We start from the raw sequence: 19,662 nt of genomic DNA, 5'->3' as shown, positions 1-19,662 counted from the left end.
CTATGCAGCCATCTTGGTTCTCTATCAGAATGGCAGTTTTTTACCTTGTTTTATACATTACAATCAACCAAGTAGACATAAGAGGGATACACAAAATCCACTCGTGATAGATTAGGGATGTAGGAGAAAGCAAAGAGGGGGGGACCTCTGGGATTGGATAAAAAGTAAAATGATAGACACTTATTTTACTTAGGTGGGTCCAGGATAGTTAACAGTTAACAATTAACATGATAACAATAACAACGAAGGAGTTTGTGGTCTCAGTCCTGGCTCCAGCAGGCTCATTTGGTTGTGCTCTGAGGGGTCCAAGAAAAGGGAAGTTACAAATTACTCTGATATTTCTCAGGTATGTATCTTAGATGCAAAAAGACAATAGGCTCAGTAAAGTTGATCTTTGTCAGGGAAGATACTGGCCTAGGACTGAACTACCCACCATAAACTGCCTTTTAACTAAAGGTTTTTAATTTCAGACCATCCTTGTGGGCACTTTAGGTGTCTAGAGTTTTCAAGGTTGCCACTCAGGGCAGGCCCTCCTTGAATTAGTCAGGTTACCATGTGGCCCCTTTTCATCTACAATCTGTACTCTTATTGTTCTTGTCATTATTTTATGAAATGTTTTTTTTTGTAAAACTCAGTGTCTTAGATTCTTATCTATGATTCTTAAGGTCGGCATGAAGAGTAATTAGTATAAATAAATCATGGTTTATGTTGAAAATTTCTTCTTACAAACATAATTTTGTAGCTTTAATATAGGAAAAACTTGCAATCATTTCTATTAGTAACATGACATAGGATGTGGGTTTTCATTATTTATATGTAGAGGTAAATTCTATTACAGTCACTCTTCTCCAACTGCCATAAGTTTGGCTCAGGAGAAAATGATTCTGAAAGAAAATCTGAGGTAGTTTTTATAGTTCTTTGTGGACCTCATATATAACTGAATCACTTTATAGATATGGCTATTAAAGAACCGAGTCCCCATAAAAGCATATATCTCAGAGGAAAGGTGGAGGTGGATGGGTGGGTGGGTAGGAAGAGATCAACCAAAGAACTTGAATGCATATATGCATAACCCATGGACACAGACAATAGGGTGGTGGAGGTCTGCAACTGGGGGCTGGAGCGGGCTATAAGGGGTTAATGGAAGAAAAAAGGGGACATATGTAATATTTTCAACAATAAAGATTTAAAAATATTTTTTAAAAGTATACATGGGTAGGTAGTCAATTGATGGAGGCAAATAATCCTATTAAAACATTTACTATTTATTTTTGATATAGCACTTTTAAACAGGCTGATTAATTTCCTTTATGATTTTACCCTTGAAAGTACACACTATTTTGTTCTTTGTCACTATTGGGTGACATTCCATTTGGTAGTCTGCTTATTTTTAGCCAGACTATCAAAGTATTCTTCTACTGGACTGTTACAGCACTTGAACTTGGAATCTTGTAATGTGAGGAACTGCACTGGGGAAAAGAAGAAACATCTAACAAATGGGAAATTATAAATCTAGACCAACCCAAACTTGCACTGGTAAATATTTTATATCTTTAAATGTAATATGGTTCATTAATAGTTGTAGATAATTAACATTTCCTTGGAATATTTGTTAATTTTTACACAGGTGATAAAAGGATATATTATACAAAAGTGTTATGAATATTATCTGAATTCAAATTAATTTTTTGAAATAGAGAAAACAAATTTACTACAAAAATGTATTATTAGTTCCTATGTATAATATTGTAGGAAAAAATTGTAATACTGCTGAATATAGGGATCTTAGAATTATATCTTAACTACCTAGTATTTAGAACCAAAAAACTCTTTTCTAGAAACTGGAGATTGCTATAATTAAAAAGCGATTAAATCCAATGAAATAAGTCAAATATATATTTTATGTAAATGTATTATCCAATATCAAATGGGTTCTTAATCACTTCAATTCAATATGATTGCCTTTTAAATATAAACATCTGCATTTTAAGCTCACAGTCAGTAATTTAAATTAAGTATATAGAATTAAGAATAAAAAAGTTTTAATTACTTCTATATTATGATCTGTGTTTACAGTTTGCAAGACAATTTAAATTATGAGTTTATTTCTTTTTTTTTTTCCTAGATGAATGGAAAAAAAAGGTCAGTGAATCTTATGTTATTATAATAGAAAGATTAGAAGATGACCTGCAGATCAAAGAAAAAGAATTTACAGAATTAAGGCACATATTTGGGTAAAGTTATTATTTCTTTGTATAAGTGACTTCATTATTTATCTTGTTTAAAATATATCTCTATATATTTAAAAACAAAACCCTATGCAGTCATGTTCTCAGTCTTAGAATGTAAAGTTATCCTTTCTTGACCATATAAACAGATTATATCCTTAAAATATGGCTTCTACACTCCAATTACTGAAGTTTAAAAGGAGAGGAACCTAAGGGCTAGCCTTTGAATATGGTTGCTGATGCAAATAATCTTCTCTGGAATTAGATCTTTCTTGTAAGCCATGCCAGCAACAAACAAGACGTCTTTTCCCAATGGTGGCAGAATATTGGCCACATTGTTTTCTTTGCACGACTAGACTAAGTCTAATTTTAACAAACCCTCTGGTCTCTTGACATTGAAAGGATGTCTCTTAATGGAACTATTATTCTGCCCCTGAAAAATCATATAACAATGAGTTATATTGGCTTCAGGCTTTCAGTGGGTTTTATTCTAAGGTAATAATAGAAAAATAATCTGGCATAGTGCCACAACCTTGGAAGACATAAAACATTCAGAAAAGGGGGTCAGACCCTTATACTAGTATATACAAGCATCCTTATGGAGAAATTGAATCTGGCCTTGAGAAACTTGATGCATTGGGGGTGGGGAGGGCATTAGTTTAAGTTAGCTGCCTGACTGAGACACAGTTCCATGCAGGCCAGTTAGTCATGTTCACTTACAGCTGTGTTAGTCATATAATGCCCTCATGACAAAGAACTCCATGTTACTTGGAGAACAATTACAAAGCAATGACAAAATTACATTATATTTTTAAATTTCAGATATAGTAAACATAATAAACTCACATAACTGGCAAATAAAATTATCCAGTTATAATATAGCATATATGAAATTTGTTAGGGGTTCATACGGCCTTCATAAGTGTTCAGTTTATAGTTTGGGAAATAGCATATTCTTCTGTTATTTATTTGGCACAAAATGATTAACTCAGCATTGACACACGTGATGAGATACCCTGGTTTGAGTTGACTTTTGCAAGTATTATCCCTTGCTCAGATATGGGGAAACTTTTAAATTTCCTGTAAAGATGTGACTGGTACTTTGGTATAATAGATTTATACATACATATTTATTTTGTTGGAAAAGAGATATGAATATAGAACTTAATCATAAGTCCTCTAGCTTTTATTAACTAAGATAAATATACATAATGAAATGTGATCCAACTGAAGAGATTTTCCCCAATTTTATAAAGTCAAAAACCTTATTTATATGTTTTAATTAAGGAAATATTATACAAATATATCAAGCCTGATTTAAAAAAACAACAATATCCTCTTAAGGATTAAGCAGTGGGCTTGAGATGTAAATTTTTCTCTCACACCACATCAACAAGCAGCTATTTCGACAGCTCCCACTATAGCTGCCTTTCCCTACACTTTCACTACATGTGATAAAAGTGACCGCCTTTTTGCTGATTAGTATTAGAGGTGAGAGGCAAGAATCAGCAGCAGGGAGATTATAGTAGAAAATGTATTGTGCCAGCTATATTTAAGGTGCTATTCTAGACACATCAAATATAAGACATTATTTATCCTCACCATGACCATGCATGGAAGATAATATTTCTGGTGGATAATAAACTAAAGAACAGAGAGGTTGTGTTTGTTCAGATCATGTGCTGGCACTGTGATTTGTCGCAAGTTTGTTGTGACTCCATAGAGAGAGCTTTTCTTGTTTGTGTGTGTGTGTTTTTTAATATTGACTTTCTTTTTAATTTTTAATTTAATTTAATTTTTCCATCACCTTTTAGCCCATCTATGCCCTCCACTCATCACCCTCCACCACCACCAATCACAACATGTCCATTAGTCCACTCTTATTTTTTTATTTTTTGCTCAATCTCTCCACCCTGCCTAGCATGGCCACTCCCACTCCCCACAACTATCTGTTTGCTCTCTATTTATGCATCTGTCTCTATTTTGCTTGGTAGTTCAGTTTGTTTATTAAATTCCACATATGAGTGAGATCATATGGTACTTGTCTTTGACTGGCTTATTTCACTGAGCATAATGTTAGAGAAAGCTTTTCTTCCTGTAATACCTGCTTCTTGTTATAGGACTTCAAAATCTGGTTGAGAGAAAACACACACACACACACACACACACACAACTGGTTGCTTAAAACCCTAAGCAACCAGTTGACCGTTCAACCAGTCAACCATTTGACTGGTCGCTATGGCACACACTGACAGCCAGGGGACAGATGCTCAATGCAGGAGCTGGCCCCTGGTGGTCAGTGTGCTCCCACAGCGGGAGTGCCACTCAGCTGACCGATGGGCGCCAGACACCTGACTTACCGCTGGCAAGTGCAGCTGCAGTGGCAGGAGCCTCTCCCACCTCTGCGGCAGCACTACTGAGCAGCTGCGGCGGCAGGTGCAGTGGGGCCAGGATGAGCAGGAGCTGCATGGTGCCCGGCTCAGGCTCCTCCCCAGCCTCCTGCTGCTTCGGGCACTTCTACATCCCTTGGGGGATCTCAGACTGCCGGTTTTGGCCCGATCCCCTGCAGGCTGGATCAGGCCAAAACTGGCAGTCTGACATCACCTGAGGAGTCTTGGATTGCGAGAGGGCACAGGCCAGGCTGAGGGACCCCACCAGTGCATGAATCTGTGCACTGGGCCTCTAGTCCTACCTAATAAAATAGTAATATGCAAATTGTCCGCACCTTCGCTACGCCCAAGCCACGCCCACCAGCCAAAGCCACGCCCACCAGCCAATCAGGGCGAGTATGCAAATTACCCAACAAAGATGGCGGTTAATTTGCATATGCTGAGGGAGGGAGGAGTGAAGACTGAAGACAACTTAGAAGGAAGAGGGAGGAAAAGCAGAAAGCAAGGTGGCTGCCAGAGGGAAAGCCCAGGTGGGGCGGGGCGGGGTGGGGTGGGCAGGGCTGGGGTGGGGCTGGGCAGGGCTGGGCGGAGCGGGCATGGCGGCCACAATGGCGGTGGCAGCGGCAGCGGCAGCACACGCGGCTGCAGCGGCCACTTGCAGGATTCTTCCTGCAAATGGGCTACTAGTATATAAATAATTCACAGAAGACAGTCTATGACAAGGGCCAAGTAGAAAAAAAATAAATATAAAATAAAGATTTGGGGTCTTAATTGATTCATTGATTTCAAAAAGCATTTCAGATAAAAAGCATTCCAGCAAAGATATATAGGCAAGAATAAATGTGAACCATGGAAAGTGAAGAAGAGACAAGAAAAACTAACATCTTGACCATTTTATGTAAGTTGAGTAAGAAAGCTATGTCAGTCAGGTTAAGGGTTTTACAATCATGCAAACAGTTTTAAATCTAGCTTCTTCTATTTACAAACTCTATATCCTTAGATATTTCACTGAATCTCCTGAGCCTTATTTATATTTTAAAATGAGGTTAATAACCTCACAGGCTATCTGCAAAATGATGTCAATTAAATGCTGAGTACAGGGCCTAACACACAATAGGCATTGAATAATTGAAGGTTTTTATTACAATGATTGATTGGACAAATAGGGCAGTTTGAAAGACCGAAGACTATTATCGAATGGGAGTAACAAATAGTTTATTGAAAGTTAGAAGGTGAGAAAGTTAGAATAAAATGTTTTTATCTGAAGAGGGTGTTTTCAAAAGTAAAAATGTAAAATGTTAGAGCACTTCAAGATTATGCAAAATTCCAAAATATAAATTTTAAAAATTGTGATCAGAAGAGATTTAACAAGTTTTTAGGCACTCTATTAAAAGGCTCATCAAACTGGATGTCAAATTCCCTGAGAATAATGGTAGGGCATTTTGTAGAAAGGAAGACTGGTAGCCTGGTGCTAAAGCCATTAAGGAAGCCACAGACACATCCAATTAGCCAGAAGTGATAATAATGAAGCCAAGGAGAGGATTACCAGAGCCCAGGATCATGTTTCTCCAAGGGCTACGCACCTCCTATGTAGAGTAGCCGGCAGTGCTTGCTAAAATTTTAGATTCCATGGTTCCACCCCATCTCAAATGAATCAGAACCTCTGGGGATGAGTTCCAGAAACCTGAATTTTTAACAAGCTCCCCAGGTAATACTTGTATGCTAAAAACGATACTTCTGCTAAAGTTTGAAAACTAGACTTCTAGGAAGATATCCGAGTTACACTGAGAACTCTGCCTGAGGTGATATCAATGAAGGAATGCAGAACATGAGAACAGAAAGCTGGCAACTAGTATGATCTCCAGAGAGTTAATGGAGCAAGCAAACAAACAAACAGAAAAAAGGAGTACCCTGCTTTGTCTGATCCCATCAAGGCCAAGAGCATCATCCAGGAAAGAAAGTCAATTGTGCCTAGGGCAAAATTCACAGAATTTTCTTTCCTCTAGAATAAAATGATGGATGACAAGGAAAGAAAAGAATGGAGTACTGAGAATAGAAATTGTCTCACTCACTGGCTCACATACAAAAATCTTAAGGGTATTTGGGAAGATAAACTATAATATTGTACAAAATCACATTTAAATGAGTAGGACATTTTAGGTGTCAAATATGTGTTAAAATATTTCTCTTTCTCATCTTTATTCATGTTTTACACAATGTGAGGAGTATTCCTGTGATGAACAGTTGTGTTATGCTGCCTGACATCAGGCTTTCTCTAAAACAAGATAGCAGAAAAACTGTAAAAGATACACCCCCCCCACACACACAAAAAAAATGGTTTTTTTTTTAACACTAGAGTAACAGGTTGAGCATCACTGAGGTAAACAGGTTCTTCTGGGGTTTTATTTTGGATTTTGTTTTGTTTTGTTTTCATTTGCTGACAAGTTTCTTTATAGCATTGATGGTAGATCTTCATTTTGTTCATTAAGAGGCCTTTCTCACCATAGAGCACCAAGGCTTCTTCCTGTCAGCTCAAATACATAGTCTCTTGGTATAGCTTTCACCCATAATATAGTACAGAACAATATAGCATTAAACTTTAAAAACACAGAAAGACCTAAAGCATTATCTTGCTTATGCCAATTTATGGCACCTTTGGAATGAGAACTTGATATGAGTAAGAAGAGGAATGGAAATGGAATGTTCCTTCATCTTCCACAATAAAGTTGCATTCACTCATAACTTTTGACATTTGTTGAGCTAGTGGTTGGGTGATGGGAAGAGATGAGGAAAAATAGAAGGCAGAGAAGGAAGACAGAAGTGTACAGTGGAGGACCATTGTCTGATTATTTCGTCTATTATGTTCTCTTTGATCTTTGCATTAATCAATATAATGGCACTTAATTCATGGTGTTGTTATCCATTTACAGGTCTAACTACTAATATATGTGTTCACTAAAGACAGCCTCTTTATCTTTTTTAACTTCATTTATATTTTTTATTTATTTCTGATACCTATTTGTATAGCAATTGAAAGAAAAACAAACTAAAAATTTAGTGTCGACTGTATGCTAGGCATGCTACATGGTATTTTAATATGTATTAGCTCATATAATCCTAAATGTATACAGGGATGGGCAAAAGTAGGTTAATAATAATAAATAACACAGTAATTAGTAAATAAATTATAATACAAGAAAAAACTGTTTTGCATACTCAGAACTGTGAACCTACTTTTGCCAACTCCTGCATATGTAAAGTGCTTTAGCACAGTGACTGGCACATGGTAAATACTAAAAAATGTTAGTTAAAAACTATTCATCATTGTTTATATTAACAACACTATGAAGTAGATATTGCAATTTACATATTATACCCAAAGAAATGAGTCTAATCAAATAAAGCTGGTGTTAAATAGGCTGCACAACTGGTATGGTTGTGCTGGGATTGCATTCAACTCTACTTAATTCACAATTTTCATTATCTTGGTTTTCAACCTGGGCATGGGAAAGAGGTATAGATCAGAATTATCTTTGAAAAACTTTCATTTTTCCCATGCTACTCCACAATTTTGCTATATCCTATGTATCAAAATTATTCCTAGGTGTGGAACTAGAACATAGAATATATTTATGCCCCCACTCCCACTGTCTGATGATACATTTACTATTCTAGGATCTTTGAAAAATACTTATGTAGTGGAGTGCCACATGCAATTTTTAAAAGGTTCCTAATTAAATTATTTTGTTTCAATATGATTTTAAGTCATTAGCAATTTTAGAACACTGTTTTGCTAATTTCACTGTAAATCTTTTTGTCTGATTAATCTATATTATAAAATTTGGATCATTATCACCATACTCCAGAGAAGTTATAATTTTACAAAACCATGACTTGTCCACATAATCAAAAGAACCCTATTTGTTTATTTTTTCCTTAGTCGCCATTGCCCTAGGAGCTGTGTCTGTAAAGAAATTGCTACGACATATGTCTGCTATTTTGCTGCCTATGGAGTCTTGTAGGATTTTTATGGTTTCCCGTCTTATATTTAAGTCCTTTAGCCACTTTGAGTTTATTTTTGTGTATGGTGTAAGTTGCTGATCTAGTTTCATTTTTTTGCATGTATCTGACCAAATTTCCCAGCACCATTTATTGAAGAGACTGTCTTGACTCCATTGTATGCTCTTGCCTCCACTGTCAAATATTAATTGAGCATAATGGCTTTCTGGGTTCTCTGTTCTGTTCCATTGGTCTATATGTCTGTTTTTGTGCCAGTACCAGGCAGTTTTGAGAACCGTGGCTTGGTAATATAACTTGATATCTGGTATTGTGATCCCTCCAACTTTGTTCTTCTTTCTGAGGATTGCTGTGGCTATTCGGGGTCTTTCTTTATTCCAGATAAATTTTTGGAGAGTTTATTCTAGATCTTTGAAATATGCCATTGGTATTTTCATGGGGATTGCATTGAATCTGTAGATTGCTTTGGGTAGTATGGACATTTTAATAATGTTGATTCTACCAATCCATGAATATGGTATGTTCTTCCATTTGTTTATGTCTTCTTCTATCCTTTTTTCAATGTCCTATAGTTTTCCGAGTACATGTCTTTTACCTCCTTAGTTAGGTTTATTCCTAGGTATCTTATTTTTTTTTTGGTGCAATGGTAAATGGGATTGTTTTTTTTTTTTTTCATTTCTCTTTCTGTGAGTTCATTATTGGTGTATAAAAAGGCCATAGATTTTTGCATATTAATTTTGTATCCTGCTACATAACATCAAAATTAAAAACTTCTTCACAGCAAAAGAAACCATCAACAAAACAACAAGAAAGCCCACTGCATGGGAGAACATATTTGCCAATGATATTTCAGATAAGGGTTTAATCTTCAAAATTTACAGAGAACTCATACAACTTAACAAAAGGAAGATAAATGATCCAATAAAAAAATGGGCAAAGGACCTAAATAGATACTTTTCAAAAGTGGACATACAGAAGGTGGAGAGATTTATGAAAACATGCTCTAAGTCACTAATCATCTAAGAGATGCAAATCAAAACAACAATGAGATACCATCTCACACCTGTCAGAATGGCTATCATCAACAAATCAACAAATGACAAGTGCTGGCGAGGATGTGGAGAAAAAGGAACCCTTGTGCACTGCTTTTGGGAATGCAGACTGGTGCAGCCACTGTGGAAGACAGTATGGAGTTTCCTCAAAAAGTTAAAAATGGAACTCCCATTTGACCCAGTAATCCCACTTCTAGGACTATATCCCAAGAAACCAGAAACATCAATCAGAAAGGATATATGCACCCCTATGTTCATAGCAGCACAATTTACAATAGTTAAGATTTGGAAACAACCTAAATGCCCATCAGCAGATGTGTGGATTAAAAAACTGTGGTACATCTACACAATGGAATACTACATTGCTATACAAAAGAAGGAACTTTTACCATTTGCAACAGCATGGATGGAACTGGATCATTATGCTAAGCAAAGTAAGCCAGTCGGAGAAAGATAAATATCACATGATCTCACTCATATGTGGTAAATAATGATCAACATAAGATGCTGAACAAGAATAGATCCAGAGACAAATGGCGGTTTAGAGAGCAACCAAAGGACTTGCATGCATGCATATTAGCATAACCAATGGACACAGACAGTGGGGCAGTGGGGACTTGCCCTGGGTGGGAATGGCTGGAGAGGGGGTTAGTCGAGGAAAAAGGTGACATATGTAAAACTTTAGACAAAAGTAATTTTAAAAAATGAAAGAAAAAGAACCCTATTTTTTCTCATTTTAATATATCTTGACATTGAGTAGCTATATATTGGCCAATAATGACAATATCTCACTTTAAATTGATTAGGTTTAATAAATGAACAAAAATAGTCAGAAAATGCTGTTCTAAATGTTGCAACATTTAGAGAAAATTTTAAAAACAGAAAAAAAAATTAAGGAGGTTTTCTGAGATGCACCTTACTTCTTATTTTCTCCCTGAAAAGTTCTTCTGGGCCCAACTACAGATCACGATACTTATCCTCCAAATAAGACATCTACTTTTACAGAACTATAGCCAATTATGAAGTTTAGCTATTATAAAATGAATAAGCATTGCAGACGGAGCTTATCTAAGAAGAGTGAAAGTCTCTATCAAGTTGCTGATAGAATATTGAGGGAAGAATGTCATCTTTTGAAAGGTAAACTAGAGTAACAGTAATTTGCCCATCAGCAGATGAGTGGATTATATGCCAAATTAAACAAACAAACAAAAAACAGCAGCACCAACAGAAAGACTTCAAACCAAAAAAAGTTAATTTACATTGCCCAAGACTGCCTACCTTCCTACTTATTTTCTTCTTTGCCTAGTTAAAATCAGTTATGTCCTGAGCAGTGTTTCTCAGTGGTGTAGCATCGACCTATGAACCAGGCGGTCACAGTTCAATTCCCAGGCAGGGCACATGCCTGGGTTGCAGGCTTGATCCTCAGTAGGGGGTGTGCAGGAGGTGGCCAATCAGTGATTCTCTCTCATCACTGATGTTTCTATCTCTCTCTCCCTCTCATTTCCTTTCTGATATCAATAAAATATATATATTTTAAAAATTAGTTATGAATAAAAATTTAAAGGAATATTGTGTAAAAACCTTATGAAGCAGCTTGATCTTAATCTCTTGCTCTCTATCGCTCACTCTCTATTTCTGTCTCTTTCTCTCTGTGTGTCTCTCTAACTTGCTACCTCACTCTAACTTTCCCTCTTTTTATTTTTTTAAAATATATTTTATTGATTTTTTTACAGAGAGGAAAGGAGAGGGATAGAGAGTTAGAAATATCGATGAGAGAGAAACATCGATCAGCTGCCTCCTGCACACCCCGTACTGGGGATGTGCCCGCAACCAAGGTACATGCTCTTGACAGGAATAAAACCTGGGACCCTTGAGTCTGCAGGCTGACGCTCTGTCCACTGAGCCAAACCAGTTATGGCTAACTTTCCCTCTTTTATCTTCCCTCTGTTTTTCTTTTCTAGGCCACATTGCCTTCATGTTTTCTTTCTCTTTCCCTTTCCCCTTTTCAAATGCAAAGCAAAACAATAAAAAAGATAAAATAATTAATATGAAAGCTTCAGTAAAAATAATTATTATAGCAGCTAATATTTACAAAAGCCTTATGAGGTCATATCCACTTAAACCTCAAAATCCTATGAGATAAGAATTATTATTGTCCCAATGTTATCATCCTTAGCTATTCTTTATCTTCCACCATATCTCAATAATTGTTTATTGTATCTATGAATGAATAAATGAATGAATATACTTCATATCGTTAGTTTGCAGATTTGATCTGGAAGATATCAGACAAACAAGATATACTCCTTGGGATATATCTTGGGAAAAGATCTTATTGATGATTGTTTTCTATTTCTATTGTTTTTTGGGGAAAACAGCAGCATCCACAGAGAACTACACAGAAACTTACAGCCAGCCATTTGAAACCTAAATTATCAATTTGGGAACTAGATGATCCATAACAAATTCTTACCTACTTCTACCTCCCTTGGTCTTTCCTTAAATTTCAAACAATGAGTTAATTTAAAAAAATGTGTCTACCTATCGGAATATTTTGGACAGTAATGTATTATTTTTTGGCCAACTGTTGAAATGTTATATTTTTGAAAGTTTCCACTGGTGGTCATGTCAGATATTGTGTTGAAAAGATGAGGTCATGAGGAAGAAGTTTAATTGGATCACAGAACTGCCTACTTTCCTGGATAAAAGCTAAAGACTAAGAAAAGAGTTCATTATGCTACAAGAAAGAAAGTAACCTTTGGGTACAGAACTACAATTTTTTAATGATTAAGGAGAGACTTAGAAATGTATTCATAATAGTGACTTCATTTTAATTAGGAACTTCATTTATGCCCCAGCAAGCACTGTGAACTCATTAGGATATGTTAAGTTACAGTATGGCATGGTAGGTGATGAAAAATGTAAGGGGAAATTAAAAAATAAATTGAGTGTAGTGTATTAGAATACATAAGTGATGCTCAGTTGGCAGTGAAGTTGACATACACAGTTGCTTTAGAAGAGGCAAAATAAAGTAAAATTAAATATCTCTCCTAGGAATGATTGCTTTAAAATCTTGAACATTTTAATTTCATGTATCAAAACAGAAACATTCAGCTAGAAGTTAATGGGAAGTGAGAATTAGGATTCAAATATAGTTTCAAAGTAACTCTTTTTAAAAATTATGTTCCAGTTATTAAAGTTAAGATAAAAATTGTGCTATTAAAATTGCACTTGACTGCCAGATATTGTGAGAGTTTATTCTCTGTTGGTTTATTTTGTTGGAATTAATAGAAGTTGCATGAATTCAAGGAGGATAGAATTCAACAGCAGAACAAAGCAACAGGCAACAGCTCAGTTTTGAGCGAGGAGCTCTTTAGAACTGTATTATACTGAATTACTTAAGAATGGTCAAGTCTAGTTTAAGATTCAGTGAGCTGCTCTGGCAAGGTATTTTAGTTGGTTAGTGTGTACGCACAATATACCAAGATTTCGGTTTTGACCCCTGGTCAGGGCACATACAAGAAGTGACCAATGAATGCATAAATAAGTCAAACAACAAATTGATGTTTCGCTCTCTCTCTCTCTCTCTCTCTCTTTCTCTCCTTTCCTAATCTCTCTCCCTCCCTCCCCCCTCTCTGTAAACCAATCAATCATTTTTTTAAAAGATTCAGTGAGCTAAGGAGCTAAGAAATGATTGTTAAATAAAAACTCAAATATAATTCCTGCTTTCAATTTTATTTATGTAAAGAGTAGACATTCACTTGCTGTTATTCTTTTTTTTTTTTTAATAAAGCAGTGGACTTTAGCATCTTATATTTTCAGTTTATTTAGTGTTTACTTTCTTTGCAAGGCTGATAGGAGCAGTAGAGATAAGAAATAATGCTCAGGTCAGTTACAGATTCTCTCTAACTTGTATGTTCCCAAAACAGATGCACTAAAAAAGATCCAGGAATTAATAAGTAGTTTATATCAAGTAGACTGTTGAAAACAATCTGAAGGGAGTATTAAGAACCAAGGTGGGGCACACAGTTGGTATTCAGTAGGTATTATGCCAGACTGATCCAAATGCATTGGCAAAGTTAGATAATTGGTTGAATGATAAAATGATTTTAAGTACAACCTATTTTTTCCCCATTTGGATTTATTGTTCTTTTAATATCTCCATTGTTGAAAATATAGAGTGTCCCCAAAAATGTATACACACTTTAACAGCTGATAACACACTTAATTTTCACTCCCTTTCAGGTTAACTGATTTGAAATAATTGGTGAAGCCAGACTAAGCTTTGAAGCAAGAAAATTTAACCTAAAGTGCCATTAGACTTTTTTTTTTAGTTCTTACTTAATTTTATTAGGCTATTATAACTTAATATCTAAACCAGACAAGGACTTTATGATAAATCATAAATAAATGAGATTTTTATATAACATGTTCATAACAGCATTATTTACAATAGCAAAAAGGTAAGGCAACTCAAATGTTCATCAATGGATGAATGGATAAAGAAAATGTGATATATTCATCCATTTTGTTATGTGTCAGAATTTCCTTCCATTTTAAGGCTGAAAAATATTTCATTATACATATATATGTTTGCATATATATATGTTTGCATAATGTTTGCATATTATGTATAATGAAATATTTTTCAGCCTTAAAAAGGAAGGAAATTCTGACACATAACAAAATGGATGAACCTATGAACCTTGAGAACAACAGTATGCTAGATGAAATAAGACAGTCACAAAAGGACAAATAATCTATGATTCTACTTATATAAGGGACCTAGAAAAAATATTCAAAATGCCATTAGACTTTTTTATGGGGATACATAAAAGCTAAAATTTGCAACACAGAATCGGCAACAGTAGGCAATTGAGGGCACACAAATACCGAACAAAATGATTCTTGAGGTTTTCTTTTTTTTTTTAAATATATTTTATTGATTTTTTACAGAGAGGAAGGGAGAGGGATAGAGAGTTAGAAACATTGATGAGAGAGAAACATCGATCAGCTGGCCCCTGCACACCCCCCACTGGGGATGTGCCCGCAACCAAGGTACATGCCCTTGACTGGAATCGAACCTGGGACCCTTCAGTCCACAGGCCGACGCTCTACCCACTGAGCCAAACCGGTTTCAGCTGATTCTTGATGTTTTTTATTCCATTGCTTCATGTTATCAGCAGTGCCTGGACCAGAACGGGTCATCAGTTTGAAAATAGGCATTGACAAAAAAAATTATTCATTTCTGTAGATTCTTTTAAATTTTGAAAACTAACTGTATGTTAATAAACACTGGCTTTATAATCATTCAAAATGTGTAAAAATTTTTTGAACACCCGGTAGTTTCCCTATTTTATGATGTCGCTGGACTTGTGTTGCGAAACTGTGATTCTAGCAGTTGCTCTGAATCACTGATAAGTGTTACTCTCACAACCTGGTGGCCATTTTTAAAAACAGGGAAGAAAAGGTCATACATTTTCTGAAAATCCAACAGAGTTACTGTGACCATAAAATACTTACATTGTATCTATAGAATTAATTGTGAAAATCAGAAAATTTTACAGGTCATCAAATGTGAAAGGTTGACAATAAAACTTGGTTTGAAATTTTTGCTAAAATTCATGGAAGGGTCAGATTACAAAAGAAAAGCCAAATATTTACAGTGGACTTGATAACAATAGTAATAACAATAAAATAACTATTTGTGGGTAACATATACTGTGCCAGCTACTGTAGTAAGCACTTAACCACATTTATTCTTCACAACACAATGTCTTATGTGTTACTTTAATAATTTTATAACTGAAGAAATTGAGGCTTGAAGAGGTTAAATAGCTTGCCTAAATTGGAGAAAGAAAAGAAAAACGACTTAAAAGGCAGAAACAGGATATTATTTTAATCCTGGTGTAAACATAAGGACCAAGCTTTAAGAATTACCTACATTGACGAAATGACTTTTTCTACTTTTAAAACATTAAAATACGGCAGATATTGTCCTATCTAATAAAAGAGTGATATGCAAATTGACTGTACCTCTGCTACACCCACAAGCCACGCCCACCAGCCAATCAGGAGCGAATATGCAAATAAACACAATCAAGATGGCTGCAGCACGGAGAGCAGGAGGGAGGCTTGGGTTTCCCCGGGAATGGAGGAAGCCAAGCTTTCTGCCTGCCCTTGCTGGCCTCGGCCGGGGGAGGAGCCAGGAGATCAGAGCCAGCTGGGGGTCCCCTGCCCAGGGCCAAGCCTTGGCCGGGGGTGGAGCTGGGCGATTGGAGCCAGCTGGGGGTCCCCTGCCCAGGGCCTGAGCCTCGGCCAGAGGCTTTAGGCCTTGGTAGGGGTGGACCTTGCAATTGGAGGGAACTGGTGGCGGGGGGGGCCTGCCCAGTCTCCGAGGCTTTAGGCCTTGGCAGGGGCGGAGCTGGAGATCGGAGGAGATAGGTGTGAACTACAGAGGAAACACCTTTTCTGACCGCTCATTGGCTAAGCTCCCTGTATGCCACTGGTAATATTCTTAGTATTAGAATCCAAAAGGTGATCTAGGGCTTTTCCACCACACTCCTGGCGAAAAAAAACAAAGGCCCACTGCTGGAGGGCTAAGAAATGTCATATCCTGCCCTAGGCGGTTTGGCTCAGTGGATAATGCCTAGATTTGCCAACCGCAGGGTCCGGGTTAGATTCTGATCAAGGGCATGTACCTAAGTTGCAGGGTCCTCCCTGGCTGGGGCCCAGGTCAGGGCTCATGCAGGAGGCAACCAATCAAAGTGTTCCTCTCACTTTGATGTTTCTCTCTGTCTTTCCCTTTCTCTTCCACATTCTCTAAAAATCAATGGAAACATATCCTCAGATGAGAAAGAAAGAAAGAAAGAAAGAAAGAAAGAAAGAAAGAAAGAAAGAAAGAAAGAAAGAAAGAAAGAAAGAAAGAAAGAAAGAAAGAAAGGAAGGAAGGAAGGAAGGAAGGAAGGAAGGAAGGAAGGAAGGAAGGAAGAAAAAAGGAAGAAAGGAAGAAAGGAAGGAAGGAAGGAAGGAAGGAAGGAAGGAAGGAAGGAAGGAAGAAAGAAAGAAAGAAAGAAAGAAAGAAAGAAAGAAAGAAAGAAAGAAAGAAAGAAAGAAAGAAAGAAAGAAAGAAAGAAAGAAAGAAAGAAAGAAAGAAAGAAAGAAAGAAAGAAAGAAAAAAGAAAGAAAGAAAAAAAGAAAGAGAAAGAAAGAAAGGTCATATCCCATGAAAGACACATCTTGAAAATGCCTAAAGAAAGTTGTCATTTTTTCATGGTGAAGGGACTGGAGTCCATGTTGATAAAAACACCTTGGTGGCTGTGGTGACTGGCAGTGGCTACAGTAGCGGGGTGATGGGGCTGGTGCCTTTCCCTGATTAGCCCGGTCATCTCCCACAAAGGGAGGCCAGACTTCGGCTTAGGCCCGCTTCTCAGGACATCCCCTGAGGGCTCCCAGTATGTGAGAGGAGGCAGGCTGGGCTGAGGGGACCCCCCCCCCCAGTGCACGAATTTTGTGCACCGGGCCCCTACTCTCGTTATATAATATATATTAGAGGCACACGTTGAAAAACTAATTTCCTTAAGGATTTATTGCTACATAGGAGCCCCCTAGCTTTTTCTTCTTTTAGTATTAAGTTCAGTATAGTTAGCTCAAAAGAAAGTGCTTCCTTCCCTGTTTTTCTCTTCGCCTGAAGTTTATATAGTTCTTTATTTAACAGGATGCTTCCCTGTCTTCCCTCCACCCCAATACTTTGATTTCTGTCTTGTGATCTTCCTGTGTGTTTCATTTGCTGGATAATGGAAAGACCAAGGAAGAAAAGCGAAAGCAAGCTTAGCCTCAGGTGAGAGGAGTAGTGTTAGTGATTTAATTAAGGAAAGCCTTGCCTTATTTGAATAAAGACTATGGTCCCAGAAGGGTCCTGGAGAGCTACAGGTAGCCTTTGAAAACAAAAAAAAAGTAAAGCTAAAATTATTGACCTTGTGAGGTCCTTGGTACTCCCAGAATGGTTTTCAGTAGAAATGATGGGATCATATCCTTGGCCTCACAGGTCAATTTCAAGGTGCCTCCTGCCTATTTAAATAAATCTCTTGAAGCTTCAGGCTCAATTATTGCCAATCAGCCTCATCAACTACTGGTCACAGGTTATTTCCCCTTTTTATTTAAGGACACTGATGTCCTACAAACTTTAAGAGAAAAAAATCAATCCACCCAGCTTTACAAGCAGAGTTCAGCTTTTCAGAAAACCTTTACTATTTGAAATCACATTCACAAAAAAGGCCTTTGTGGATGCATTTCCAAGCATGAGTTGCTGAGAGCACTTTGTTCTGTACTACCTAATAGTTTAATTTCTCCAAGACATCTCCAATGCAATTGGCTTTGAGAGTTTAAATGTCAGGCTCAGGAAAAGGCCACACATTTTATAATGTGTACTGCACACATTATTTTGTAAAGGTACTGCACATATAAAATAGCTACCCTACCTAATAAAATGGTAATATGTAAATTACCATCACTCCGCTACGCCCACGATTGGGCCAGCGGGAGGCGCAGGGGGCAGGACTCGGGGTGGCCGGGGTAGCCGATTGGGCCAGTGGGACGCTGAGCTCGCAATGCCAGCGGTGGCGCGAGCTCAGCGTCTGTGCCATGGCTGTGCTGCGGAACAGAAGGGGCCTCTGGGGCAGCGGACCATCAAAAGCGGGGGAGCTGGGTGCCTGTCTGCTCTGGCACCAGGCCTTTCAGAAGCCTACGCCGCGCTGGAGGCTTCTGAAAGGCCTGGTGCACCAGCGGACAGGCACCCAGCTTCCCCGCAATCGAAAGCGAAAGCGTGTAGGGGACCCTACACGTGCATGATTCAATCATGCACTGGGCCTCTAGTATTGTTTATAATTAGGCTTATTTTAGATAGACGTTTAAAATAGTGGTATTTTCATCAGAAGTCATTTTTTTTCGCCAATTTTCATTGTGCTTGGGGAAAGTGCAGATAGAAGTGAGTTCAGTTAACTATATTTCATGAAATCCTGGGCTCCTTGCTATATTATATTACCAATGTTAGTAAAAATGACTCATTGGAGTTCATTTTACTTCTATAAATGGCATTCTAAACAAGTCAAGGTATGAGGTATAAGGAAAGCCTTGCCTTGTTTGAACAAACACCATTGCCCCACAATGGCCCTGGAGAGCTATAGGTAGCCTTTGAAAAAAAAATGTAAAGCTAAAATTATTGACCACCTGAGGTCCTTGGTACTCCCAGGATGGTCAACAGCGTTGTTGTTGGAAAGTTGATCGTGAAAATGCAGAAAGTTTGGAGGGTGGAAAAGTTCTGGAATATCCCCACATCTATGAAAACAACCACCAGACTTGCCATTGCTTACAAAGTGTTTCACTGAGATCCTCCAATATATCCAGATTTAGACACTCTCTCTTTTTAGCAGCACCCTGGAGAATAATACATTTTCTTTTTCTATTTCAAAATTCCAATGGGTTTTGAAGTTCTTAACTGGATGCATTGATGATGACATTCTGAATTTACAGTATCTTTTAAGTGTAAGTACTTTACAAATGACATGGAAGTCTCACTTACCAAAGACTATGCTATCTCACTGAAGCTTTGAGAGATTTAAATAGGCAGGAGGCACCTTGAAATTGACCTGTGAGGCCAAGGATATGATCCCATCATTTCTACTGAAAACCATCCTGGGAGTACCAAGGACCTCAGGAGGTCAATAATTTTAGCTTTACTTTTTTTTTTTTTTTTCCCCAAAGGCTACCTATAGCTCTCCAGGGCCATTGTGGGGCAATAGTCTTTGTTCAAACAAGGCAAGGCTTTCCTTAATTAAATCACTCACACTACTCCTTTCATCTGAGCCTGTACACTATCAGAGTTTAGACCTTCTTTATCTGTGAAACCTGACCCAGTCAGAGTACAAGGCAACTTTGCTTCAGGCAGAATTTGTAATACTTTTGGGAGTGTATTCT

The 19,662-nt window shown here is 37.3% G+C and overlaps 1 protein-coding gene across 1 annotated transcript in view; it reads left to right on the top strand.

Annotated features, from left to right (window-relative positions):
- Window positions 1-1,496: 1,496 nt before the first annotated feature.
- Window positions 1,497-19,662, top strand: part of TNNI3K (TNNI3 interacting kinase) — a gene marked incomplete at its 5' end in the record, with an annotated part of 301,994 nt that continues 283,828 nt past the window's right edge. Inside the window, 2 exons of the mRNA XM_079777685.1 lie at window positions 1,497-1,536; window positions 2,126-2,234. Of these exons, the coding sequence (XP_079633811.1) occupies window positions 1,497-1,536; window positions 2,126-2,234 (149 nt within the window). The remainder of the gene's footprint in view (window positions 1,537-2,125; window positions 2,235-19,662) is intronic.

This window comes from Cnephaeus nilssonii (assembly GCF_951640355.1).
Source record: "Cnephaeus nilssonii genome assembly, chromosome: 7".
In the NCBI taxonomy this organism is placed as follows: Eukaryota; Metazoa; Chordata; class Mammalia; order Chiroptera; family Vespertilionidae; genus Cnephaeus; species Cnephaeus nilssonii.
The sequence above is the reverse complement of the archived record's forward strand: the minus strand, read 5'-3'. Positions and strand labels throughout refer to the sequence as shown.